This window comes from Peromyscus californicus, unplaced genomic scaffold, assembly GCF_007827085.1.
Source record: "Peromyscus californicus insignis strain IS unplaced genomic scaffold, ASM782708v3 Scaffold_3__1_contigs__length_106647218, whole genome shotgun sequence".
Classification (NCBI taxonomy): domain Eukaryota; kingdom Metazoa; phylum Chordata; class Mammalia; order Rodentia; family Cricetidae; genus Peromyscus; species Peromyscus californicus.
Genome location: NW_026294551.1, coordinates 1,254,002 through 1,281,024, shown reverse-complemented (window position 1 = coordinate 1,281,024; position 27,023 = coordinate 1,254,002). Strand labels below are relative to the sequence as shown.

The 27,023-nt window shown below is 47.4% G+C and overlaps 1 protein-coding gene across 10 annotated transcripts in view; it reads right to left on the bottom strand.

Annotated features, from left to right (window-relative positions):
* The window catches only part of Ccdc57 (coiled-coil domain containing 57), a 112,044-nt gene that overhangs the window by 37,749 nt on the left and 47,272 nt on the right, over positions 1 to 27,023 (bottom strand). For 3 of the 10 annotated variants that reach the window (XM_052755915.1, XM_052755917.1, XM_052755916.1), the window contains 6 exons: positions 24,206 to 24,306; positions 21,827 to 22,000; positions 15,982 to 16,195; positions 9,830 to 9,951; positions 1,023 to 1,154; positions 285 to 504 (listed from right to left, as the gene is read on the bottom strand). In XM_052755915.1, coding sequence (XP_052611875.1) covers positions 285 to 504; positions 1,023 to 1,154; positions 9,830 to 9,951; positions 15,982 to 16,195; positions 21,827 to 22,000; positions 24,206 to 24,306 — 963 coding nt within the window. The other 7 variants (XR_008222148.1, XM_052755918.1, XR_008222150.1 and 4 more) reach the window with 7 other exon arrangements.

The window sequence follows — 27,023 nt, the reverse complement described above, 5'->3', positions numbered from 1 at the left end:
AGCATCCTCCCAGAATCTACTGTGAAGAAGTAGATTCCATCCAGAGGAGCCTGGGGTGTGACACAGTGTGTGACACCATTTCTGACCTGCAGGGCTGTATGATACATGGCAGGGAACGCTTTAGCTCACATAAGAGCTAAGGTCCACAGGCCTGGGAGATCGAAAGGGCAGAAGAATTCAACACATCAACTCCAGTCTCTTCAGAACATTAGAGCCACACTATTCTCGCTCCTTTGGTACCATACCCTTCCTGTTGGTAGTAGTCAAGCAGGCAGCTCTCCTACCTGCAGCAGAGTCATCCTGTGAGGGGATGCCTGAAGGGTTGGATCCCAGGTCTAACAGCCTCCAGGTATCTTGGAGGGAACTGCTGGCCAACGAAGATGATCTGTGGGTATGGTGGTCACTTTCCTCAGGGACTTCTTGAGCCTGTGGTGGTAGCTTTGGGGACCTATTTTCTTTCTGATAAACTGACTTCCAAGTCTCTGTGGGGACTCTGTATTGTTTCTGTGAAAATTAAGAGGACAGTTATCTTTGACAGCAACCTCTCTCCAGCCTTGGAATGTTAGCGCTCTCCTTTCCTGCTCCCCTCAGGATAAGGGGACCAGGACACTTCTCAAGATGGGGACAGAACACCAGCAGTGCTGACTGACATTACCAGGCTCACCTGAGTGTCTGAAGCTCAAGTGAGTCCAGGATACAGGTGTGGGGACAGAGCCTTGAAAGCTGTCATTCCTACCAGAATGTGAAGGCCACCATGGGGTGAATGTACACTAGGTGCCCTGACTCTGTGTTCCTCCATCCGCCGCCCCCCCTCCTCCCCACCCCCACAAGTCCATGGCAGACATCAGAGCAGCGTGACCTTTCCTAAGGTGCCCAGAGTGTTCAAGTTCCCACAATTTCCACACTCAAGTGTGTGTGAACACCCTGCCTGGTTATACCCCAGCACCCACAGAACCCTATGACTACACTCCAGCTCCCATATGTACCCCCAGAAACCCCTGCACCCCACCACCTGGCTGTACCTGAGCAGGCCTTGATGCCACGCCTGTCTTGTGGCCTCGTGGGGTGTTGTTTTTGCTGACCACTTGGGCAGAATGGGGTTGATTTTTTCCTGTATATTCAGAAACACACTTTCTCTTGGTGTGCCTGGGGTCCTGTCATGAAAAGTCAAGAGAAATTCAGGAACTGGTATCATTGGTATATGAGCTTTCCCACAAGATTGGGAAGAAATGTTCCCCAAATCCTGGGACTAGCAACTCTTCATTTGGTGGCAGCCCTTAAAGGAAGGACATGTTTGTTTTTCTACACAGAACAAATTCAGCCAGCTCCCTCCAGTTGGTCTGAGTGCTTCTTACAACCTTCTGGGGAAGGAAGCTGTGATCCATGTAGAAGTCTCTTCCCCAAGAGCAGGGCATCCTGCATGGCCCTGGCTTAAGTAAAGCCCAGCCCAAGACAGCACCTCTCGGGCTTGGTTCCACCCATGCTCTGCAGAGAAGTCAATGGGGAGGAGGTAGGGACATCAAGGAGAACCACATGATATGAAAGGAATCATGAAAAAAAAGAGGAAGGAAAAAGCAGCTGGACTTGTGCAGAACTCAGAGCAGCGGGTGGGAGAGGGTGCAGACTTCTCTGGCTATCCTCTAGTGGACACAGTAGTGAACGCACCCAACACACATGCTTTTGGGCTTAATTTAGAGCTCTTCGGTTGCTAGTGGTCATGAGCTCCATCAGCTCACTGACCCCTGGCTTTCTTCCTCTTCCTGTTTTTGCCCTGTTTGTCTTATTCTTACATATATACAATCCTTTCTTTCTTTTTTTTTCTTGAGACAGAGTTTCTGTGTGTAACAGCCCTGGCTGTCTTGAAACTCATTTTGTAAACCAGGCTGGCCTCGAACTCATAGAGATCCACCTGCCTTTGCTTCCAGAGGCTGGGATTAAAGGCGTGCACCACCAGGGCCAGCATGTAATTCTTTTCAGTGTGTTCTTTCAGTATCTTCTTACTCTGTAGGTAGCATTTACTACTGGAAATAAACAGGCAGTGGTGGCACACACCTTTAATCTCAGAACTCAGGAGGCAGATTGATTGAGAAACTCTGTCTCAAACAAAACAACAAGAAAGAGACTGGGAGTCCTTTTTTCCATATATATATGGAAATATATATATGTATTTTATGAGTATAGGTATTTTGCCTGAATGTATGCCCCTGTGTATCATGTGCATGGCTGGTACCCACAGAGGCCAGAAGAGGGCATGGGATCCCCTGTGACTGGAGTTACAGATGGTTGTGAGCTAATACGGGTGCTGGGAATCAAGCCTAAGTCTTCTGGAAGAGTAGTCAGTGCTCTTAAACCACTTAGCCATCTCTCTAGCTGTTTTTTGTTTGTTTGTTTGTTTGTTTTGGTTTTTTGTTTTCTGCTTCTTCATAGTGAAGACAGGCTTTAAATTCTCCATCCTCTTGCCTCAGTCTGCAGTGCTGATAAATACCACCGTGCCTGGTTTCTTTTCTAGAGTTTTACATTATTTCAGTAGGTGTAATAAACAAATGTAGTTTTATAGTTTGGAAGAAATTAATAGTTTAATAAAATATTTACTATACTAGGAAGAAGTAGTCAGATAACAGGCATGTTTCTCTGCAATGGACTGCAGGCTGGTTTACTTGGTGTGGGAAAGATTTCCTCTGACAACACACATTTGAGAAGTTTGGGCAAAGACTAGTGCAAGTGACTGAAAATTCCCAACTGTTAGAGTGGAAACTCCCCCGTGATTCAAGATCGTCTCTCACAGGTCAGGAGTAGAAGCACGTTTATAAGTGTATGCATGCCTGTGTGGCCCACGGAGGGTCTGGAGGGAGCATGTGCCACACGATGCCCCAGTTTCCAGTAGTGTGGAAGCAGCACCCTCCACACTGAATTGGGCCTCCTTTCTGGGCTCAGCCTCCTGCTCAATGCTTCCTTTATAGTTTCCTCCATGGGGAGCATGGTCTGCTGGGGAAACACCTGGGCCTGCCCTCCTTTCTTTGGCCAGTCCTGCTCAGTTTCTTCTCTGACCAAACAACTGACCTCCAAGTGCCCCGGCTGTTCTCTCCAGGCCTGTTTCCTGGGTGGCCTTGCCCTGTCCTGACTCTGCTCTTTCCCTTGGCCTGTGCTCTTTGTGTGTGGCCTCAGGCTGGCCACAGGTGGGAATGGAGAAGGAATGCCCCCAACTTGTCCCCCTCTTCCCCACCCAGCTGCTCAGGCTAAGCCTTGATGTTTTTTCTTGATGTTCTGGTATTCTTTTTTCACATTTTAGCTCTGCCCTTACTCCTACCATGCCTCACAGTCTCAGTGGCCCTCACCAGTGATGGTCGGCATGTTGCTCCCTGGCCCAAAGCTGCTGTTCTTACCTGGCTGGGAATAAACTTAGAATTTACATCACCCCAGGGAAAAACCATCTCTACATGGCTTTCTTTTCTTTTTTTTTTTTTTTTTTTTTTTTTTTTTTGGTTTTTCGAGACAGGGTTTCTCTGTGTAGCTTTGCGCCTTTCCTGGAACTCGCTTTGGAGACCAGGCTGGCCTCGAACTCACAGAGATCCGCCTGGCTCTGCCTCCCGAGTGCTGGGATTAAAGGCGTGTGCCACCACCGCCCGGCTTGGCTTTCTTTTCTTTTAACTTATTTTAAGTAAACTGAAAAGGCAAATTCCTTCTGGGAGCATATATTTTCAGTTATTCAACAAATAAATGAATCTGTACTGAGATTTAAAAAAAAAATTCCCATAGCCTTAAAGGAGCCAATCATTAGTAAATTAAAAGGTATAATCAGATGGTCCTGAGTGGTGACCTGTAATTCTAGCACTTTAGGAGCCCAGGTAGGAGGATTGCAAGACTCTGTCTCAAAAATCAAATAACCCCTGCTGTACACATGTAGCTCCAAGGCACAGGCTTGCTGTTTCACCAGTCAATGGTATAAATTGCTAGTTGTATTGAAACTCGTGGGAAGAACAAAGCAGTATAAACATTCCCGTGGCAGAGACATGGACCTCAGCTTTTAGTGAGGTAGAACCCCCGCCCCCAACCTCAGCTAAAGGTCTGAGTGAGCAGTGCTGGACACTGGACTACCAGAGGATGGATATCTTGCAAGGCATGAAGCTGTTCTGGGTAAAACTTAAGGATGGAACTTATTTTTTTGTTTGAGACAGGGTCTTACTATGTAGCCTTGAATGGCCTGGAACTCACCAGGCTGGCCTCAAACTCACAGAGATCTGAATGCTCCTGCTTCCTAAACGCTGGGATTAAAGGTGGGCGCCACCACACCAGAAGAAGGCACTTCTCTGAGTGACAGAAAGTCTCTGTCAGGTGAAAGGAACAGAATGGCTGGAGCTGACCTTGTAATGTTAGGGATGGAACCTGGGGCCTCCTGCACACACCAAGCAAGTGCTCTCAACTGAGCTACACCCCAGTCCTTGACCATAACCAATATGCCTGTCTATAAGAAATTTTAAAAGTTGGGTGTGGTAGAGCAGGCCTTTAATCCCAGCACTTGGGAGGTAAAGGCAGACAGATCCCTGTGGGGCCAGCCTGGTCTAAATTGTTCCAGGCCCTTCAAAGCTACAGAGAAACTTTGTCTTAAAAAAAAATTACAAAAAAGTTTTAAAGATTTATTTTTATTTATATGTCTGTAACTATAGGTGTGTATGCCCTATGTGTACGGGTGCCTGCAGGAGCCAAAAGAGCGCACTGGATCCTGTGTTGGGTAGTTTTCTGTCAACTTGACACAAGCTGGAGTCATCTGGGAAGAGGGAGCTCGAGTGAGAAAACGCCTCCATTGGATGGGCCTGTATGTCTGAGGCACTTTTTTTTTTATATATATATATTAATGATTGATAAGGAGGGCCTAGTCCACTGTGGATAGTACCACCCCTGACAGCAAGTTGTATAAGGAAGAACACTGAGTAAGGCTTGTGGAACAAGCTAAAAAACCAGCATTTCTCCACAGCCTCTACCTCATTTCTTCTCCTTTTTGTTTTTTTGTTTTTGGAGACAGGGTTTCTCTGTGTAGGCCGGCTGTCCTGGAACTTGCTCTGTAGACCAGGCTGGCCTCAAACTCACAGAAATCAACATGCCTCTGCTCCCTAAATGCTGGGATTAAAGGTGTGCGCCATCATCACCCGGCTTCCTACTTCAGTTTCTGCCTCGAGGTTCCTACCCTGATTTCTTCCTTTCATGAAAGACTGTGATTGAGACATGAAAGTCAAATAAACCTTTTCTTCCCCAAGTTGCTTTCGGTCATGTTTTTATCACAGTAATAGAAAGCAAAGTGAAGCCGGGCGGTGGTGGCGCACGCCTTTAATCCCAGCCCTCGGGAGGCAGAGCCAGGCGGATCTCTGTGAGTTCGAGGCCAGCCTGGGCTACCAAGTGAGTTCCAGGAAAAGGCGCAAAGCAGAAACCCTGTCTCGAAAAACCAAAAAAAAAAAAAAAAAAAAAAGAAAAAAAAAAAAAGAAAGCAAAGTGATAGAAATTAGTATGAGGATAGTGGGTATTACTGTGATAGACCTAACCATGTTACTTTGAGAAGACTGTGGAAGGGGTCTGGGATTTGGGCTGGAAAAGCCATTGAGTTCTCCGAGCTTAAGGAGCTCTTGTGGGACCCTGGAAGGTAAGGGTGCTGACAGCAGTGATAGAGGCTTGGCTGGGAAGTTTCAGAGGGAAGCCTGAGAGTCCTCCAAAGACTGTCAGGGACATTCATGCAATACTTTAAACCAAGAATCTGGTTTTTCTTTAGCTGGGGCTTTAGGATCAGCTGTGACTATGAAGAGATCAGCACCTCTGAGGTGAAACCTTCGTTTTATTTGGAAAACCAGTGCTGGCTAGCTAAGGCTGAAACTCAGCTGTGATGAAGAGACCTGTATCGGGCGGTGGTGGCACACGCCTTTAATCCCTGTTCTCTGGAGGCAAAGGCAGGCAGATCCCTGAGTTCGAGGCCAGCATGGTCTACAGAGTGAGTATTAGGAAGAGAGAGATCCGCATCATAAGTTAGGTGAAATCTATCTTCTGGGAAGTGTTTCCTTAGGGCTAGCACTCAGAAGCTAGGGCTCAGCGGGCCAAGGCTGCAGCTTAAGCTGGCAGCCAAATTTGCTAACGTATAAAAATCTCCCACCGGTTACTGGTTTTGGCAGCATGAGAGCTACCAGGATTCAAGGGGTCATGGAACATAGATGAGGCTTGACCCTGTGACGCTGTGGGATGGTCTGTATGTCAAATTGCTCTGATTGATCAATAAATAAAACACTGATTGGCCAGTGGCTAGGCAGGAAGTATAGGCGGGACTAACAGAGAGGAGAAAAGAAAGAACAGGAAGGCGGAAGGAGTCACTGCCAGCCGCCGCCATGACAAGCAGCATGTGAAGATGCTGGTAAGCCACAAGCCACGTGGCAAGGTATAGATTTATGGAAATGGATTAATTTAAGATGTAAGAACTAGATAGCTAGAAGCCTGTCACGGCCATACAGTTTGTAAGCAATATAAGTCATTGTATTTACTTGGTTGGGTCTGAGCGGCTGTGGGACGGGCAGGTGACAAAGATTTGTCCTGACTGTGGGCAAGGTAGGAAAACTCTAGCTACACTGTGAGAGGTCAGGGAGGCTACTGGTGAATATGCTGCCTCAGTTGCAATGTAAGCTTCAGGACTGAAGCCATCATAAAGAGCAGCTGAGGCTTGACAACACGAAACAGGGTCAGAGTCCCTAAAGAGAGGCCAAGAAAGGTCACTGGTGAAGATGCAGCCCAGTTGCTGTGGAGACCCCAGTATATCAGAGATGCCAGGACTATGGGATGACTGAAGGGAGCAGGCAAAAGCACCTTGGCCTAAGCACTGCCATTTTTACTCCAGACTCCATTTTATATGTAGGGTGAACTAAAGTTCAGGTTCTCAAGTCCTAGGGGACTCTTCAGCGGCTGACCCACCTCCTCCCTAAAGCACAGAAAGACCCGTTATGCATCTTTAGTTCTCTAGAAACATATGTCTGTTCCTAACAACAGAAGAAACAAATCGGTCTGATTGACTGGACTGAAAGGCTTGCATTGTATGTCGGTTGACAATGGTGGAACACATAGGGAAAGCCCCTAATCTTTGACTCCTGATTGGTGAAAAATGTAACTGCAACTTGGCAACAATATTTGTGATTTTTGTGCTTATAAATCCCACTTCTGCCCCTGCTCAGGGCTGCCAGGAGAAATGAGGCTCCTGAGTCCTTTTCCTGCAGCCCTGATCGATCAATGACCCCCTTATGTGGTGATTTATTAAAATCTTTGGAACCCATAAGTGTTGTCTCTCTCCTTCCTTGTGGTACATAATGGACTGGGTGTAACATGACCACCAAGAATAGTAGCTGGTGTGGAGTGGAGCAAGACTGAGCCTTTGGGTACAGAGACAACCAGCCAAACTAGCGGAAACGCATGAACTGTGAACCAACAGCTGAGGAGCCCCCATGGCACTGGACCAGGCCCTGTGGATAAGTGAGACAGTTGTTTAGCTTGGGGCAGGCAGTGGGACCGGGACCTGTCCCTAGTGCATGAGCCGGCTTTTTGGAGCCTAGTGCCTATGGTGAGACACTTTGTGCAGCCTTGGTGCAGGGAGGAGGGGCTTGGACCTGCCTCACCTGAATCTACCAGGCTAGGCTGACTACCCAGGGGAGACCTTGCCTTGGAGGAGGTGGGAATCGGGAGGGGGGGCATTGGGGAATTAAGGCTGGGGGGTGGGAGGAGGGAGGACAGGGGAATCTGTGGTTGATATGTAAAGTGAATAGAAAATCTCTCAAAAAAAAAAAAAAAAAAAGACTGAGCCTTTGGGACAAAGTAGGCGTGCTGTAGATGGTGGAGCTGGGAGTGGGACTTCCCAGCCTTTTGGAGCCCTAAGATTGTGAATGAACCCCAGACATTGGACACTAAATTATTTACACTGTTGGAATTTGGTTTTGTTTTGATTTGATTGTGAATGCCCCAGGATCCTCACTCTTAGAGTAAAAAGTAACTTGTTTTTTATTTTACAGAATCCTATAGTTGACAGAATTTGGGTTTTTAAAAGGAATTTTTGTTTAAAAGTGTTTAAACTTTTTGTTTTGTTTTTCAAGACAGGGTTTCTCTGTGTAACAACCCTGGCTATCCTGGAACTCACTCTGTAGAACAGCCGGCCTAGAACCCAGAGATCACCTGCCTCTGCCTCCTGAGTGATGGGATTAAAGGCATTCCCCACCACACCCAACTAAAGCATTTAAATTTTTAAACACTGAGACTTTTGAATGTTGGCATGTATACTATATTGTGCTATTGATATTAACATGAGCAGAGCTCAGGGATACATAGCACAACTTCCCAGCCTAATCCTAAAATCCTAACCCATAGCCCTAACTCAGAAAGCTGCACAGAGCGGCAGAAGGAACAGAGTTACTAACAGTCACTAAATAAGAAAGAACACAAAGTTATGGCTTAATATTGATGTATTATTGTGTCAAGCTGATAAGGGTCAATTGTGGTTAGCTTTTTGACACATGCTAGAGTCATCTGGCAAGAGGGAGCTTCAACTGAGAAAATGTCTACTTCCAATGGCCTGTAGCCTAGTCTGTGGGGGCATTTTCTTTATTAATAATTGATGTGGGAGGGTCCTGCCCATTCTACTGTGGGTGGTGCCATCCTTGGGCAAGTGGTCCTGGATTATATTAGAAAGCAAACTAATCGGTGGAGAGATGGCTCAGCAGTTAAGACCACTGGGTGCTGTTCTAGAGGACTCAGGTTCAATTCCCAGCACCCACATGGTGGCTCACAACCATCTGTAACTCCAGTTCCTAGGGGCCTAATGTCTCTTCTTACCTCTAAAGGTACCAGGCACCCACATAGGGTACAGACAAATATGCAAGCAAAACACCAATACATATAAAATACAAATAAATAAAACACACACACACACCAACAACAACAACTAGCTGAGCAAACCATGAGAAGCAAGCCAGTAAGCAGAATTACTCCACGGACCGTGCCTCAGTTTCTGCCTCTAGGTTCCTGCCTTGACTTCCCTTCATGATGGACTATGACTAGGTAGTTCATTTAAACCCTTTCCTCCTCAAGCTGCTTTGGTTCTGGTGCTTTGTCACACTAAGATAGGACCCCCCCCCCCCCCCAGCTATAGTTAGTTATGGGAGGCTGAAAGCTGCCTGATGGTGGTACTGGGAGACAGACTTAGGTGCTGGAAGAGCAACAAGTACCTCTAACTACCAACTCATCTCTCTAGCCCCAAGGCATTTTTTACTAAATAGACAAATTTAAAAGTTTATATTGGTAAAGATTAAAAATATAATACCACTTGGGCAGTGGTGGCACACACCTTTAATCCTAGCACTCAGGAGGCAGAGGCCAGCTTGGTCTAGAGAGCAAGTTCTAGGACAGCTAGGGATGCTACACAGAGAAACCCTGTCTTGAAAAACAAACAAATAAACAAACAAAGTAAAAATATAATACCCATATGGGTAAAGCTATAGTAAGTCATATGTACGTTAGTTACTTAAAACCATAAACAAATCCAGGAACCAGGCATGGCAGGACACTTGTGTAATTCCTGTACCCAGGAGGCTGAGCAGGAGGGCCCAGGGTTCAAGATAGCCTGGGCTACATAATGAGACTCTGTCTCCAAAAACCAAAACAAATAAAAAGCAAAGGAGCAGGAAGAGTTGGGCGCTGCCAGCACCATGGTGGGCACTGGAGACAAGAGGCTTTCCTGCCGTCTTCCCTGGTTTGTCTGATGAGAACCTATACTTCATGCTTAGGAAGATGTCAACACAGATTTCCTAGGTGAAGAAGTTACCTGAGTTGTTGAGTGGGGCTGCAACTGTCCCAAAGGTAGGCCATGGTCCAAAGGTATCTCAGGTACCTCACAGGGGTCCTGGGACTCAGAGGTGGAAGGAAGTGGGCAAGGAGTCAGTTTCCCTGGGAACAGGATCAGGAAAGGGTTGGTTCCCCATGTACATCATACAGGATTTCTTGAACACAAGAACAGCAAACTACTTTTTAAAACCAAAGCAACTTTTACACTAGAGAACTTGGGGGCAGAGGTCAAGTGTGAATTGAGACACATCATCCCCTAGCAGAGCTCAGGGACACACAGCACAACTTCCCAGCCTCACCCTAACCTATAACACTAACCTTCAGACAGCTGCACAGAGCAGCAGAAGGAACATATTTTTACTAACAGTCACTGAAACAGGCCTCTGGGCAGTGCATCAAAGTATGTTGAGGAAAAGGCCAGCAAAGCTCCTTTAAAAGAATGGGGTGGGGGTGGGGCTAGAAAGATAGAGAGATAGCTTAGCTGTTTGGAGCATCTACTGCTCTTAAAGAGGACCTATACTCAGTTCCCAGGACCCACACAGTGGCTTACAACCATGTATAACTCTAATTGTGGTGTATCTAACACCCTCTTTTGGCCTCTTCAGGCACCAGGCATGCATATGGTACATACACATACATACAGCCTAAACACTCATACATATAATACAAAATAAAATTTAAAAAACCTAAAAAAAAATAGGGAAAAACTTATTTGCAGAAACTTAAAAGTCATGGCTGTAATAAATGATTCTGTGCTCTTTTACTGAGGAATGATCTTGAAATCAAATGAATAATTTGATTAATTAATTTAACTTGAGTTATTTTAAGTTAACCTAAACATCTTGGAGTTTTTTTGTTGTTGTTGTTGTTGTTTTTTTTTTTTTGGTGTGTGTGCGCGCGCGCGTGTGTGTGTGTGTGTGTGTGTGTGTGTGCGTGTGTGTGTGTGTGTGTGTGTGTGTGTGTGTGTGTGTGTGTGTGTGTTTAAACAGGACCGCACACGTGCTGACCAGTAGCCAGGCTAGATGCTTAGTCATCCTAGGACCTTATGTCCTACATAATCCGTGCACTATGTGATCATGTAATCTGCACACAGTGTGGTCATGTAATCTATGTGCATGCGTGGCGTAGCTACATGAGCCCATATTCGCATGTGTGGGGGGAACCTATAAACGCAGGTTCCACCTATCCCTCTCCTCTCTTCCTTCACCGTCATTCCGTAGGCCTATGCATATCCCTTCTGTTCCCTTCCATTAATAAACTCTTATAGTGGGTTTTGTTGTACCTCGTGCCTTTTCTCACAAGGTAATCAGTGCCACTTCATGAATAACACATATCCTACCATGGTGAGGTACACAAGGACGAGAAAGAAACTGGAAGCAGCATTTAAAGGAACAAGGGTTGGATTTTGTGTTTTTTCATTTCTCAAGTGTGTAGACATGGTTTTATTTCATTTGTGTAAAGGTTATAGATGCGTGTGAAATGCATGCATCTGTGTGCATGTGGACTCTGAGGCCCAAGGTTGATGTTAGAAATGATTCTTTTTTTTTTTTTAATTGGTTTTTGGTGGTGGTATTGTGTTCCCCAAAATATTTTGTACCCTAATAAACTTATCTGGGGTCAGAGACAGAACAGCCACTAGATACAGAGGCTAGAAAATGGTGGCACTCACACCTTTAATCCTAGCACTCCAGAGGTAGAAATCCCTCTGGATCTCTGTGAGTTCAAGGCCACACTGGAAAGGCCAGGCATGGTGACACATGCCTTTAATCCCAGAAAGCGAGCCTTTTATCCCAGGGAGTGGTGGTAGAAAGCAGAAAGGTATATAAGGCTATGAGGACCAGAAACTAGAAGCATTTGGCTGGTTAAGCTTTCAGGTTTCTAGCAGCACAGTTCAGCTGAGAGCCATTTGGATATGAGGACACAGAGGCTTCCAGTCTGAGGAAACAAGACCAGCTGAGGATCCGGCCAGGTGAGGTTAGCTGTGGCTTGTTCTGTCTCTCTGACCTTCCAGTGTTCACCCCAATAACTGGCCTCAGGTTTGATTTTATTAATAAGAACTTTTAAGATTCCTGCTACAGTTTTTCGAGACAGGGTTTCTCTGTGTAGTTTTGGTGCCTGTTCTGGATCTCAGTCTGAAGACTAGCCTGGCCTCGAACTCACAAAAATCCACCTGGCTCTGCCTTCTGAGTCCTGGAATTAAAGGCGTGGGCCATCGCCACCCGGCAGAAATGATTCTTGATGACCCCTTTGACTTTATTCCTTGAGGCAATCTGTCAATCAAACACAGAGCTCACTGATATAGCTAACCTCCCTAGCTAGCTTGTTCTGGGGATCCCCTGTCTCTGGCTACCACATCCACTGGAATTTGGGGATTCAATTCCAGTCCTCATCTTTACTTATCAAGTACTCAACCACTGAACCATTTTCCTAGTCCCTCTGGCTAAATTTTCAAGAGTATGAAGAACAAAATAAAACAATGTATCCCAAGATCAGAAACACATGGACTTTTTTGTGTGTGCTAGTTTTTTTGTTTGTTTGTTTTTTTGGGGGGGGTTGGTTTTTTTTTGTTTTTTTTTTTTGAGACAAGGTTTCTCTGTGTAACAGCCCTCTCTGTCCTGGATCTCGATCTGTAGACCAGGCTGGCCTCGAACTCACACAGATCCACCTGCCTCTGCATCCTGAGTGCTGGGATTAAAGGCATGTGCTACCACTGCCCAGTCACATGGAGTTTTTATTAGGACAACCAAATTAAGCCCCAGCTGGACACAGCAACATAAAATAGGAAGAAAACAGATCAGAAGTGTCCAGTAGGTGTAGAATAGACTCTTCACCGAGGAGCCAAGACCAGACTGGTAGCTGACTGTTTAGGAGATGTGAGAAATTTCTCTGAAGAAAAGGTTGCAGAAACCTAGTTTGGCTTACTTATCTGTGATTCCAGCATGTGGGAGGCTGAGGCAGAAGGATTTTGAATTTAGGTCAGCTTGGGCTACACAGTGAGACCCTGTCTCAAAACCAAAAACAAACTGGGAGAAGAGTTCCAGCTCCAGCTCAGCCATGGTTCTAGATAGCAGCTGAACCAGGATCACTTTCAGACATGGAGACCGGGGGAAGGCTCTGCTCACAAATGTTTGCTAAAGGAACAGCTAAAAGAAATGCCTAAGAGGATGAAATATAAGTCAGGTTTCCTCCAAAGGAGGTAGCTGCCTTTATGGAGTCTGAGAGGCCAAGTGAAGAAGGCTGCTGCCAGGGCCAGAGGGTGCACAGCAGGGGAACACTGGGTTTATAACAGTGCATTCAACTGGCTCATGAGGTGAAATTTTGTGCTAAAGCTATTTCTTCATAAGTAATATACTTTTGCAGTAGGCTTCTGGATGCATGAGCCATTGTAGTTTCTAAATATGCAGATCTGACAACTGTGCACACGTGCTTTAGAGGGCAGAACCACATCAATTGTGACCACAGGGAAAAGCTAACTGAGGCCCCAGTTACCTCCTCTTTTACTTTTTGACTGTGGCTGGTCTTGAATGCATGATCTTTCTGCCTGGGCCTTCCGAGAGCTGAGATCACAGGCAGGCATCATTGTTACCAGCATGGTAGGTTTCCCCCAAATCATGATGAATCAAATTTTCATCAGCAGGGCTGGGGATGTAGCTCAGTGGTAGAGTGCTTGACTGGCATGTACACGGCCCTGGGTTTGATACCTAGCATATAAATCAGAAGTATAATAATATAATAAAATATAAATGGGGAAAACCCCACAAAAATTAAAGATACATACAGTAAAACAATGAGATGTTTTACCTATAATGATTTTCTAATGAATATTTACTTTCTGTGGGCCCGTGGCCAAAGGGGGATTCTAACTCTTGGCTGTGCGAGTCTCTTCCTGCACTTCATAGCTTCATAGAGGAGTGTAGAGAGCAGTCTGTGGGAGACAGACACTAAGCTGCTGGCAGACAAGAGGAAACCCAGACGCCACCAACAGACCACCGGAAGAAGGAAGAAATCAATGATGCCATTGTTCCATCTCTTCTAGGAATCAGCTTGCTAATGACTCCAAAGGCACAGCATGCCCTGTTGGGAGGAAAAGCAGGCTGTGTGTACATTGTGTACCTAAAAGTCTATGGATGACGGTGTGAGTTGAGTGTAAATGAACATGGTGTGCACATGGACTAGAAAGAGTGAACGTATACATAACAGAAAAACAAAGAGGTGCTGGCATCTTTACCAAAATGTGGATTAGCTCCAATTTTTGTTTCCTTGTAATTTTTGTTTTGTGCTTTTATTAAAATTTAGATTTTTTTTTTCATTTTATTTTATGTGTATGTGTGGTTTGTCTGCATATATGCACATGCATGCCTGGTGCCTATGGGGGTCAGAAGAGGGTGTTGGCTATCCTGGAACTAAAGTTATAGATAGTTGTGAGTCACCAAGTAGGGGCTAGAACCAAACCCAGGTTCTCTGCAAGAGCAACACGTGCTCTTAAATGCTGAGCCATCGCTCTAATCCCTCGATTTAGTTTTTATGTAAGAGTCTCACTCTGTAGCACAGTCTGGTTTTGAACTCACAACGTTCCTGCCTTAGCCTGCCTTGTGCTGGATTAAATAAAACATTAGGTACCAGGTCTAGGAATGTATGTTTGTTAGTGCAGTGCTTGCCTAGCATGTATGAAGCCGGGGGTTTGATCCTCAGCCCATAGAAAATTGAGTGTGTTAGTGCAAGCTGGTAACCCAAGTCAGTGCCTGGGAGGCAGAGGCAGAAGGCTCAGAAGTTCGTCATTCTTGACTACACAGGGAGTTCTTTTGAGGCCAAAATAAGCTATATGAGACCTTGTCTCAAAAAAAAAACAAAAAAAAAAACAAAAAAAACAGGCTGGAGAGATGGCTCAGAGGTTAAGAGCACTGACTGTTCTTCCAGAGGTCCTGAGTTCAATTCCCAGCAACCACATGGTGCCTCACAACCATCTATAATGAGATCTGGTGCCCTCTTCTGGCCTGCAGTCATATATTCTGTATACATAATAAAAAATAAATAAAACTTAAAAAAAAACAAAAACAAGGGGCTGGGGAGATAGTTCAGTAGTTAAGAGCACTGGCTGCTCTTCCAGAGGACCAGGGTTCAATTCCCAGCACTCACAACTATCTGTAACTCCAGTTCCAGAGGATCTGACACCCTCACACAGACATACATGTAGACAAAACACCAATAAAAATAAATAAATCTAGCCAGGCGGTGGTGGCGCACGCCTTTAATCCCAGCACCCAGGAGGCAGAGGCAGGCGGATCTCTGTGAGTTCGAGGCCAGCCTCTTCTACAGAGCGAGATCCAGGACAGGCACCAAAACTGGAAAAAAAAAAAAAAAAGGAAAAGGTGGTCCAAATGGATATCTGCTTTGCCTGGCCCGTAGTGACAGGGTCTATTTGTGGACCCTTATATTTATATATTTATATTTATATTCCCAGAGCTGTGCTCCTTGGCTGGTCTTGGCCTGGACCCTGTAGTAAGCACTGGGATCTGAACTTCAAGTTCTCCTAGCCACCCAGTCACTTCTCCAACCCTTGTTTGTTTTTAAGATAGGGTCTTACACCACGGCCCAGGCTGCCCTGGAACTTGTGACCCTTCTGCCTCAGCCTCGAGTGCTGGGATGATGACAAGCATGAGCCACTATACCTAGCTGTTTTACATTTAAAAGAAACAAAACAAAAACAAACAAACAAAAAATCCTGGGACTCAAGTTCACTTGCTTCTGTAGGAAATCCACTGAGTCTCTGCAGACATGGCTGCGCTATCTGGGCACACCCACAGGGGGCTGGCCTGGAACCAACGTGTTGCTTGCCTCACAGGACCTCAGCTGCTCCAAGGCTGTTTCTTCCAGATGTAGCAGTGGGTCAAGGGACACCCAGTGCTGAGATGAAGCCCTGTTTGTGCCTAAGGCGTCTGGTTGGCTCCATTCCACCACCAGTGGCCTCTGTGCAGCCAGCCTGCAGCCCTCTTTCTGGCCCCAGGCTTGTGGCAGGCAAGCCAGGAAACTTCTCTCTTTTGGCCTCCTGTGGCAGAACCATGGCACCACCTTCCCTCCCCATTGGCATAACCCCAACTGTGGCCTGGCCCACCACCTCTCCCAGGTACTTACCTTCAGGGCGGCCCAGCTCTGCTCGGAGTCTGTTCCCCATTTCCAGGAGCTGCTCCCTCTCTTGGCTGAGGCTGAGTATTTTCCTAGCTGCGTCCTTGAGTTTCCTTTGCAGATGTGGCACAGATGTGGTCTGTGGAAGCTGTGCCCCTTCCTGGAGAAGACTAGGGAGCTCCGTCTGGTCCTCTGTGACCGTGAGTCTCCAGTCAGTCAGACCCTGTACACAGAACCCAACTAAGACACAGTCTGTGGGACACTGCAGAGAGGCTGCTGAAGATCACACAGGCCGGGAGTTGGTGGGGTAGCCCACTGTACGGCCCACCAAGCTGCTCACCTGCCCTCTCAGAATCACCATGGCTAGGGGGCTCAGTGGTGACATTCATCCAAAAGAAAGACAGTAGAGTGACTATTCCCCCTGCTTTACCTGAGTTGGGAACAGCACCCAGGCTTCAGTGAGCTGCTTCTCTCCCAGGAATGGGGGAGGGCTGCATAGTTCTGTCTCCCCACTCCTGCTGCCTGTAAGCCCAGAGCATTCCTTTTCCCCATAAGCTCCTGCTGAGCTTTGTGTCTTTCAAGTGGAGACAATGAGAACTTATACTCAACTAGCACTGGGCTCTGTTCTGGAAGAAAGAAGAAAGGCCTCCCATTAGCCTCTAGCAATACCCTAGACCTGGGAAGCCTGAACCCTGTGTGGACACAAGGCACTGTACCCAAGCCACTTCTCACTGCTATGGGCCCGCTGCTGCTGCCCTCTGACCTGTGTGTGCTGACTGGACCTTCTCAATGTCCCCTGTTGCCCAAGGGCTGGCATGCCCTTCATCCACCTGCCTGTTAAAAGTTCCCTTTCCACCTTGTGGGTCAGCTGTGGTCGCCTTCCCTGAGAAAGTACAGGAGAAAGCAAAGGCTGCTGGGGAAGAGGTGTACTACACCAGGGTCGAGTGGACATAAACCCTGGAAGCACCATCTGCCCCTCACTCAGTCCAGCCAGGGCCTGGGGCCAACCCACACACTGCAGAAATACAGTCACAACATAAGAGAATGTCTGTGATGAGAATAGGGGCATGGGAAAGACCAGGTTCTGACATAGTCCCCCTATTCTTGACAGCTATGAGAAGTCATGACAATCTGTGGCTATTCTGGGTGCCGGAGCTCCATGCCTTGGAACACCCTATATGCCCTGCTCTGGCTCCCTGGTCCTTGCCAGGGCTGGCATGTGCTTGTGCCCTCTGGGTGCTACTGTTCCTCAGGTAGCCTGGAGTGTGTGGGTGATTGCACCTGTAGATGACTGCATCCAGGTACTTCTGGCATATGCTGCAGGCCACAAGGGACTGAAGGGCTCACAGAAAGACACCGCAGAAGAGTCAGAGAAGGTCCTGTGGACCTACAGGGCCAAGATAGGCAAGTAGTGTACAATGCTCCCAGAGTGATGTTATAGGCCCAAGCATCACACGTCTCAAGTGGCCTCCAGAATACAAAGAACTCAGATCCTAGGAGAGGTGGGCTGACCTAGAGGGAGGCAGGCTGGGGCTGGCCTGGTAGGAGATTCCTGTCACTTCAAAGGCCTGGGGCTCTATAAAATACAAAGCACTGAGAGGAAAAACTGTCTCTGGACAGTGACTCTTCACTCAACTGACAGCCCTGGTAAGGCACAGCACCTAATGGAACCCTGGGCCTAGACCCCTGTGTGTGACCACACAGGTAGGCTTGTTCTGATAGCACACCTGCCTGGAGGATATGGAACGATTTCCCTGGGCTCAGCTGTTAAAAATTTTTATTTGTGTCAGGTGTGGTGGCGCACGCCTTTAATCCCAGCCCTCAGGAGGCAGAGGCAGGTGGATCTCTGTGAGTTCAAGGCCAGCCTGGTTTACGGAGTAGTAAGTTCCAGGACAGCCAGGGCTATACAGAGAAACTCTGTCTCAAAAAACCAGTAAATAAAATAAACATTTTACAACATGAGACACATTCAGAGATGTCTTTTGGTCCACAGGCACTTGAGCAAACACTATGGCAACCCACACCTTGGTACTTGTCCCAGGGTTGGGAACTCCTCCCTGCCACCTATGGCACAATCTTGACATGGTAGCAAGTCTAGACAGTAAGGAAATCTGCAGAAATATCTCGATGAGATTCACCAAGTCCAGACTGGAGTCCTTCGGGGGGCTGTGGTCAAAGCCAGTGGACTCCATGGGATACAGAGGGCTCCTTCACAGGCCAGGGTCAAAGCTTCCACATAGCTAACCCTGTCCCAGGGATGGTCCCTCACACTACCTCCAGCACAGGGCAGGAAAGCTTGGGGCTAGGAATGAGTTGAGGAAGGCGTCAGACTTGTGAGCAGAGGATAACCTGGGCCCAAGCCATGACTACACAGCAGGGCCCAGCTGAGGTCAGGTGTAGGAGAGCAGTACAGCCCTGCCCACTGCCCACGGCATTCTACACAGTACCTGTGTGGGCAGAGTCACAGAGAACCGTGGCCAGCTTTGCAGGCTCTTTGGTTGGGCAGGGTAAAGGAGACTACCCTTTTTGTTTGTTTGTTTCTTGAGACAGGATTTCTCTGTGCAAGAGCGAGTTCCAGGTTACTCTGTCCTGGAACTCGCTCTGTAGACCAGGTTGGCCTCGAACTCACAGAGATCCACCTGCCCCTGCCTCCCAAGTGCTGGAGTTAAATGTGATATATTGTGTCCCCCAATATATTGTGTACCCTAATAAAGCTTATCTGAAGATCAGAAGAAAAAGCCAGCCACTATATTAAACATAGAAGTCAGGCACATGCCTTTAATCCTAGCATTCGGGAGGCAGAGACCCATCCGGATCTCTATGAGTTCAAGGCCACACTGGGAACAGAGCCAGGCATGGTGACTCATGTCTTTAATCCCAGCACTAACTATGGAGGTCTGTACAGACAGACAGGAAGTGATACAGCTGGGCAGAGAGAGGAAGTAAGATGGCAGGGCACAGAAAGGATATAGGCGTGGATATACAGGAAGTGGCTCTCTCTGAAGGCTGAGGAGTTGGTGAGGTGAGGTTGGCTGTGGCTTGTCCTATTCCTCTGATATCTCAGTTTTTCACCCCAATATCTGACTCTGGGTTTTTCATTAATAAGACCGTTTAGCAATTCATCTTACAGTTAAAGGTGTGTGCCACCACTGCCAGCTGAAGACTGGCCTTCGATAGAAGCTGAAAGGACAGGTGGAGGGGTTGGCTCAGACTCCTGCCTTGGGAACTGCCATTGCTCTGCCCACTGCCCACCACTCTGCACAGAACCTGCTTTCTTTTTTTTTTTTTTTTGGTTTTTTGAGACAGGGTTTCTCTGTGTGGCTTTGCGCCTTTCCTGGAGCTTGCTTTGTAGACCAGGCTAGCCTCGAACTCACAGAGATCCGCCTGGCTCTGCCTCCCGAGTGCTGGGATTAAAGGCATGTGCCACCACCGCCCGGCAGAAGCTGCTTTCTGAAGCCCTGGAGAGTGGATGGGAGACAGTGTGCTTTCTCACCCAGACACTGCTCTGCACAAAGGACTGTGGTACACTGCTGATCCTGGTGACCTCACCTGGCCTACTGAGCATATCCCTCCAAGCTGGATTCCTTTCCAGGGTCCAGGACCCCAGAGTATGGATGTGCTGATGTCCTTGCCTATTGCTGGAAGCTCTGCAGTCTTCATTTGTATTTTAAGACACTGACATCTGAAGTGTCCAGAGCAGCTAATCTGTAGATGTCCTTCCACCGGTTCTGTCTGAGGTCACCTCTTACTTAGGTTCAGGTTTTGTGTTTTGGTGGAACCCCAAAAGTGAGTCTTGGGTATGTCCCACTTAGGCACAGATGCTAGTGTCCTGGTGCTGAAGTTGGTCTAGCTGGTGTCCTTAGGTTTCTCCAATGAAAGGACTTTTCACCTTGTGATCAAGGCCAACTGGGTGTGGGAGAGATCAGCACCTTGGGTCTCAGCAAGCCTGCCGTGGGTTCCACATCCGCACTCACTCAGCTGCCTTGTCTCTCATGTCTACTCACAAGTGTGCTGATGGAGGAGTCACTTCATATTTTCTTTTTAAAAATCATTTTTGTTATACCTCTCTGTCTGTCTGCCTGTCTGTCTGGGTGCTGTGCATGTCATGGTGCGCACGTTATGGAGGAGAACTTGTAGAAGTCAGTTCTCTCCTTTTACCACTTGGTTCCCAGAGACTGAACTTGGGTCCTCAGGCTTGGCAGCAAGTGCCTTTACCTGAGGAGATATCTTTCTGGCCTCCATTTCTTCATGAATCTGTCTACTTGGCCCAGATCACTTCAGGACTTCCTATGAACTTGGTGGACTGTAGTCTTTCCTGGCTGAGATGGTCAGTGGGAGCCCTGCACAGCTGGCATCTGTACCCTCCTAATACATCCATTAAACTGGCATTGTTCAAGGAGCCCTGATCCTGGGAATGGAGCAAGAGATTCTGGATCAACCTTTGGATATGGGTGCTGGTGGCTGCAAGGCCCTCAGGACAGTGAGGAATGGGTATGCATATGTCTTATCCATTTCTCTACATATCAGTAAGGAAAGCTGAGGACATCACTGACCATAGTTCCAGCTTTCCTTGGAAGCACTGACTTCCTGGCCTCTACTGCACACCTACACTGGTCCAGGTAGGGGACATACTGCTGGGCAATGGTTGCCAGCCTTGGGGCCTTGTCCAGCAGGGGCCTGAGCATCCTTACTTCCTGAGCTTCATCTAGAGAAGGACCTCACAGTGTGCCAAAATCATAGGTACTAAGACCCAACAGGAACAGGGATACCTGATAACTGTGCTCTACATATGTGACTGCTGAGGTCTGGCCCTACTGCTTCAACCTAGTCTACTACTAGTTAAAATTTAGTGTATATATTTAGTGCTGACCTACCTGTTCCCCCTGGACTGCTAGATTTTGGGGAGGTCTGGGGGCCTGGGGAGGGCTCGGTGCAAGAACCCTTGGGGACAAGCACTGCTCAATTATTTCATTATTGGCCAGTTCAGTCTTTTGCTGGAGCCTCAGGCTCCCTCAGCCCTCTACCCTGCCCTGTTTCTTTTTCTGCTTGTTCTTAGACACAGCCTATGCCAGAGGCCATCAGCTGTGTTCCTGTTCTTGTCATATGGTGCCATAAGGGCACACACTGCCTTCAACCTCTCAGCTGAGTGCCTATGACCTCTGGTGATTAACAGGTCACCATTGGCAACCACAGGTGGCCATGGGCCATTATAGGTCAGCATAGGTAGCCAAAGGTGACCATAAGTCACTATTGTCACTGCAGGTTAATTGGCAGGGAGTCAAATCAAAGGTCACTGTGATATGTAGATCACAGCAGGTCAGTGCAGGGGCAGAAGGTCATGATAAGTCAGTACACATCACCCCAGGTCACTGCAGGACTGACAGAGCCTCGGGGGCATAGCAGGGGAAGTAGGGGCTGCCATGGTTCCCTAGGGCCTTAAGTGAGAAGCAAGTGTTCTGTCATAGGATTCGATGGGCATTCAGTTGATCAGGTCTCAGCCCTGGCCACAGTGCTGACCAGATGTTGAGTGCTCTGTGACCCCTCCTCTCACAGGCAGGCCAGGTCTGTGCATAGTGCCTTCTTAGCCATTAGCGCAGGCCTGTCTATGGAGAGATATGCATTCTCTGCAGTGTGTGTCCTAAGGAAGGCTTTTCAATCAGAGGGCATGAGCTCCATTCCAGCAATAGTGTGGCCAGCCAAGGAAAGAACCAGAGGTGTGAGCAAGACCCCTTAGACACCTCCTCTGGACACCATCATCTGGCCTCACAGACCAGGAATCCAGCCATGTGCCAGCAAGCATGTGACAGGCCAGGGTGGGAGAAAATGGTGGCACTCATGCATGTCCAGCACCTACCTCCCTCTGTAGCTGCTCCCTGTATGAAGGCTCTCCTTGAGGATGGGCTGTCTTGAGATGCTTCCTCAGCTCCATCACCTGCTTCTGCAGCTCCAAAACCTCCAGGTGCACCTGGTCCACTTCACTGGGGAGCTCCTGCAGGACAGTGACCGACTCCAGGGGCTTCTGCCGCAGCTAGGCAATTAGTTCAGAAGGCAATGTTAGGAAGAAGTGGGGTGTGTGTGTGTGAGGATTTAGCTCAGTGGTGGAGCGCTTGCCTAGCAAGTGCAAGGCCCTGGGTTCGGTCCTCAGCTCCAGAAAAAAAAAAAAAAAAAAGGAAGAAGTGGGGGGACTGTCCTAGGAAGGACAGGAGTATGAGGTATAGGGCTGGAGCAGGGCCAAAGGCTAGTTCCTTCTCCAGCTGTCCATGATGATCTGCAAACCTGCCCTGTGTGTTTCACTTCTGTGCAGTCCACACTAGACACCAAGGCTCACTGGGAAGAATGTGTGAATGAAAATGGGTTACAATCCTCTCCTGAGCCCTAGTTCCCAGGATGACACAATTGCCTCTGGAACACTGCTGGGGACTAGGAAGTCCTTTCTCTCAAAAGGGCAGATGGCAGCCCAGGTGAGGTGGCCCATACCTTTAACCTCAGCACTTGGGAGGTAGAGGTAGGTGGATCCCTGAGAGTTCAAGGCTAGCCTGGTCTACATAGTGAATTCCAGGACAGCCAGGGTTCTGTAGTGAGACCATCTCAAAAGACCAAAGAAATGGGGGGAGAGGCTGTTGCAGAAGGAGACAAGAGGGAAGTGAGCGTGAGGGGGAAGCCACAAAAGGCAGTGATGGACTGGGGACGTAGTTCAGTTGACAGAGTGCTTGCCTAGTGTGCATGAAGGCTGGTGCTCAGCTGCCAACATCACATAACCAGGGTGCAGTGTGCACACCTGCAGTTCTAGTGCTTTGGAAGTAGAGGCAGAAAAATCAGAAATTCCAGGTCATCCTCAGCAAGTATGAGGATGTTAAAACAACAAAAGACAGTGGAGGAAGCGGCTGTGGTGGAAGTGAGGTCCAGAAAAGAAGGTCCAGGCCATAGGCACGACAGTGGCAGCAGAGTGACTATGAGGACCCATCCTGAACCTTTAGCACCACATTGCCAGCACCCACAAGGCTCTAATGTGGCCTGGGCCAGGTAGGAGGAGAACCAGGCAGATGGAAAACACACTTCTTCATACTCTGGCTTCCCAGTCTAGGTGAAGGGAATTAAAATAATGCCTCTGTGTGACTATCTTGTTTGGACAGTCACATACACACGGAAGAGGAGACCATTAGGGAAACAGACACTGTTAAATAAAAATGAAAAACACTTGAAGGTAAACCTGTTTTGATTTAGACAGCATCTCACTGTGTAACCCTGACTGGTGTGGAACTCACTATGTAAATCAAGGCGGCCTCAAACTCACAGAGCGCTATCTGTCGCTGCCTCCTGAGTGCTAGAATTAAAGGCATGTGCCATCATACCTGACTGGAGGTAAATATTTTACCCAGCTTATTCCAACTGTCTTTAGTTATCAAAGTGAAATTAAAATGCTTTAAATTGGGCTGGAGGGATGACTCAGCGCTTAAGAGCATTGGCTGCTCTTCCAAAGGTCCTGAGTTCAATTCCCAGCAACCACATGGTGGCTCACAACCATCTGTAATGAGATCTGGTGCTCTCTTCCGGCCTGCAGGGATACATGCAGGCAGAACACTGTATACATAATAAATAAATAAATTTAAAAAAATGCTTTAAATTAAATTCTTTTTTTTTTTTTTTTGAGACAGGGTTTCTCTGTGTAGCTTTGCGCCTTTCCTGAAACTCACTCTGTAGCCCAGGCTGGCCTCGAACTCGCAGAGATCCATCTGCCTCTGCCTCCCAAGTGCTGGGATTAAAGGCGTGCGCCACCAACGCCTGGCTTAAATTAAATTCTTATTTCTTGTCTACAGCATTGAAATGTGTGTGTGTTTGTGTAAGTGTGTGTATGTGCATTTGTTGTTGCTGTTGCTGCTGTTTTGAGATAGGGTCTCATGTATCCCAGGCTAGCCTCCAACTCTCTCTGTAGCCATGGATGACTTGGAATTTTTGATCCTCCTGCCTCTACCTCCTGAGTGCTGGGACTACCAACACTTACCACCATATCAGGCTTCCCTGTGAATGATCCACAGCCACACAGGAGGTAAACTAGCCACTGCACAGCACAGTCCTTTGTTTAGCAGGAAAGAGAAGCTGGGAAGACACCCAAAACACCCAAGGTCAAGGAGGTCACACCTGGCACCTCTCAGAGCCTGAACCTGTGTCAAAATCCGAACTGGTTCTTCTGTAGGGATGCTTGCACAACCTTGGTGTTAAGGGCTAGTCTCACCTTCTTCTTGAGCTGTGTCACCAGCAAGTTCAAGAGATGCACTCTGTCTCCGAGTTTTCTGAATGCTAAAGCAATGGATGCCTGGCCTGTCAAAGCTCCTCCTGTAGATAAGAACAGTTGCTGTCAGCTCAGATCTCAGAAAGAAAACAGTCTCCCTGGGGAGTTGAGCCTCCTTTCCCACAGAGGCTTACTGAAGTTTCTAACTGACCTCAAGGTAAATATGTCCATCCCCGAATCAAAGGGTTAGGTCCCTAGAAAGACCAGAGATGTGCTGACTATTTAGTACAACCTTATGGAGCAAGAGCAGGACTATAGGATGAAATCCAGCCTTACCATGTCAGATCAATTTTCCCACTTGAATACAGGACCATTTATTTGGAAAGTAAGAAAAAAAAAAAGATGTTCACATAACACCTGGGGCAAAGGAGAAGGGACACTGATATTCCAAGTTATGTTGAGCAGAATGGTAAAAACAGCTTTAAAGAACATATGTAACGCTGTCCTTTCAAGGGAACTCACAGAACCTAGGCCTGGTGGCTCACAACTATAAAGCCCAGACACTCAGGAGTCTGCAGAGGGAGTTCAAGGCCAGCCTAAGCTACTTGGTGAGGATGTTTCAAAATAAAAAAATGGCTGTTGGGGTAGGAGTGACTAGAGAGATGTCTCAGGGTTAAGAGTACTTGCTGCTCTTCCAGAGGACTAGGGTTTGGTTCCCAGCACCCACATGGCAGCTCACAATCATCTGTGACTCAGTACCAGGGAATCTGACACTCTTTTCTGACCTCTGCAGTCACCAGGCACACATGTGGTACACATACACACATGTAGGCAAAATACCCATACATGTAAAAAAAAAAAAAAAAAAAAAAAAACCACACACACACACAAAAAAAAACCAAACTGGCTGTGGCTGGAGCACAGAGGCGGAGCCGGCCAGTGTGTGCCAGGCTCTATGCTCTGGAGCTCAGAGGCAGAGCTGGCCAGTGTGTGCAGGCTCTATGCTCCATTTCTAGCACTGCATAAAAAGAGAAAAAGAACATTTATAGCTTTAAGTGTATATCTTAGAAATAAAAGATTAACACGTGAATCTAGAAGGAAGGACAGAATAAAATTAACATTAAATACTGAGGAAATAGAAAGTAACATGTACTCTAATACCAACAAAACCAATGACTGGCTTTTGAAAAGGTAATAAGTGAAAAAATAAATAACTGCACACTCTCTAGTAGGACACCAAGAAAGAACAAAAGATGCCGGGCACGGTGGTGCACGCCTTTAGTCCCAGCACCCAGGAGGCAGAGGCAGGTGGATCTCTGTGAGTTTGAGGTCAGCCTGGTCTACAGATTGAGTTCCAGGTCAGCCAGGGCTACACAGAGAAACCCTGTCTCAAAAACAAAAATAAAAAACCAATATATATGAACAGTTTCTTAACTACAAATAAATAAATAAAGTTTCAAATCTTCCCACAAGGAAAACTTGGGCCTGGTGATTTCAAAGCTGAATTCTACAAATTGTTTAAGAAAAACTTGTCTGATCACTCATATCTCTAAGGCCAGAATAATGGTTCCAAACTATGACCCGATCATCACAAAAAGGAAAGGAAATGACAAGTCTGTCTTACTTCTGACCACAAACCTGGCAGCTCTCCCTGAAACACTGGTGCGGCGGCCATCAGGAAGCTGCACCGGTTTCTGGGTTCCTTCCCAGGAAAGGATGGTACGACAGAACAGTGAGTGCATTCCACCCTGTTTTGCTCACTAATCACAACCTGGCACAGAGAAGACTCTGGGAGGTGAAGAAGAGGGATGGGCCCCTGGGATGACCCACATGAGCTCCCATCCTCCCTTCCCTCAGGTACTAGGGGAGTGTACCCTGCACCCCACACACACTTTCCCACTAAAGAATGGAAAGAAGACCCAAGGAAAGCCTGTTCCAGGAAAGATGCCTGCCCTCTATGCTCCTGCCCCACTGCCTACATCGGCTCCACACCAAGGACAGAGCACTCCTGGGAAGGGCCTGTGGATAGAAGTCTTTGGAGAACCCAAGGGGCCCAGGCTCAACAGATGTCTGGGACTTGGCAGTGTGAACGCTGCTCAGAACTCCAGGGTCTCTCAGAGGCAACAAGTGGCCACGCCACCATCATCTGTTTAAGGCCAGTCTGGAGTATTTCACCGTAGAGGTTTGAATGCTAATGTCCTTCCTAGGCTCAGATGTTCGAACTCTTGGTCCCCAGTCAATGGCACTGTTTAGGGAGGTTTAGCACATATGGCATTATTGGAGGAGGCATGTTCCTGGAGGCTAACGACCCCACACCATTTTCAGTTCACCCTCTATCTACTTTGTGCTTGTGGTTCAAGATGTGAGTTCTCAGCAGCCTTTCCCAGCTGCCTTGCCTGTCTGCTGTCTCAGCCCTGTCTTTACAGACTCAGACTCTCTGCAACCGCAAGCCAAAATAAATGTTTTCTCCTCTAAGTTGCCTAATTTATGGTATTTTTGTCACAGCAACAGAAAAGTAATTAATACATTCACTGTGACAGCCAGGGCAGATGAGGATTCCAAAAAGATGTTGCCTAGGAAAGATGTTCACGCTCACCAATGCACTGGGCACTGTGAGTTCATACTGTGACAGGATGTGCCACACAGCCTCTAGGATGGCTAACCAGGAGGAAAGATTATGCACACTGAGGGTCTGTCCTGGAACCTGCTAATGGAGGCGAATGGCACGAGCATGGTGAAGTCTGGCGTCGTCCTCTAAAACATAATTTAGGCCCAAAGACACCAGACGAATGCACATGTGCCACATAATTCCACTTACATG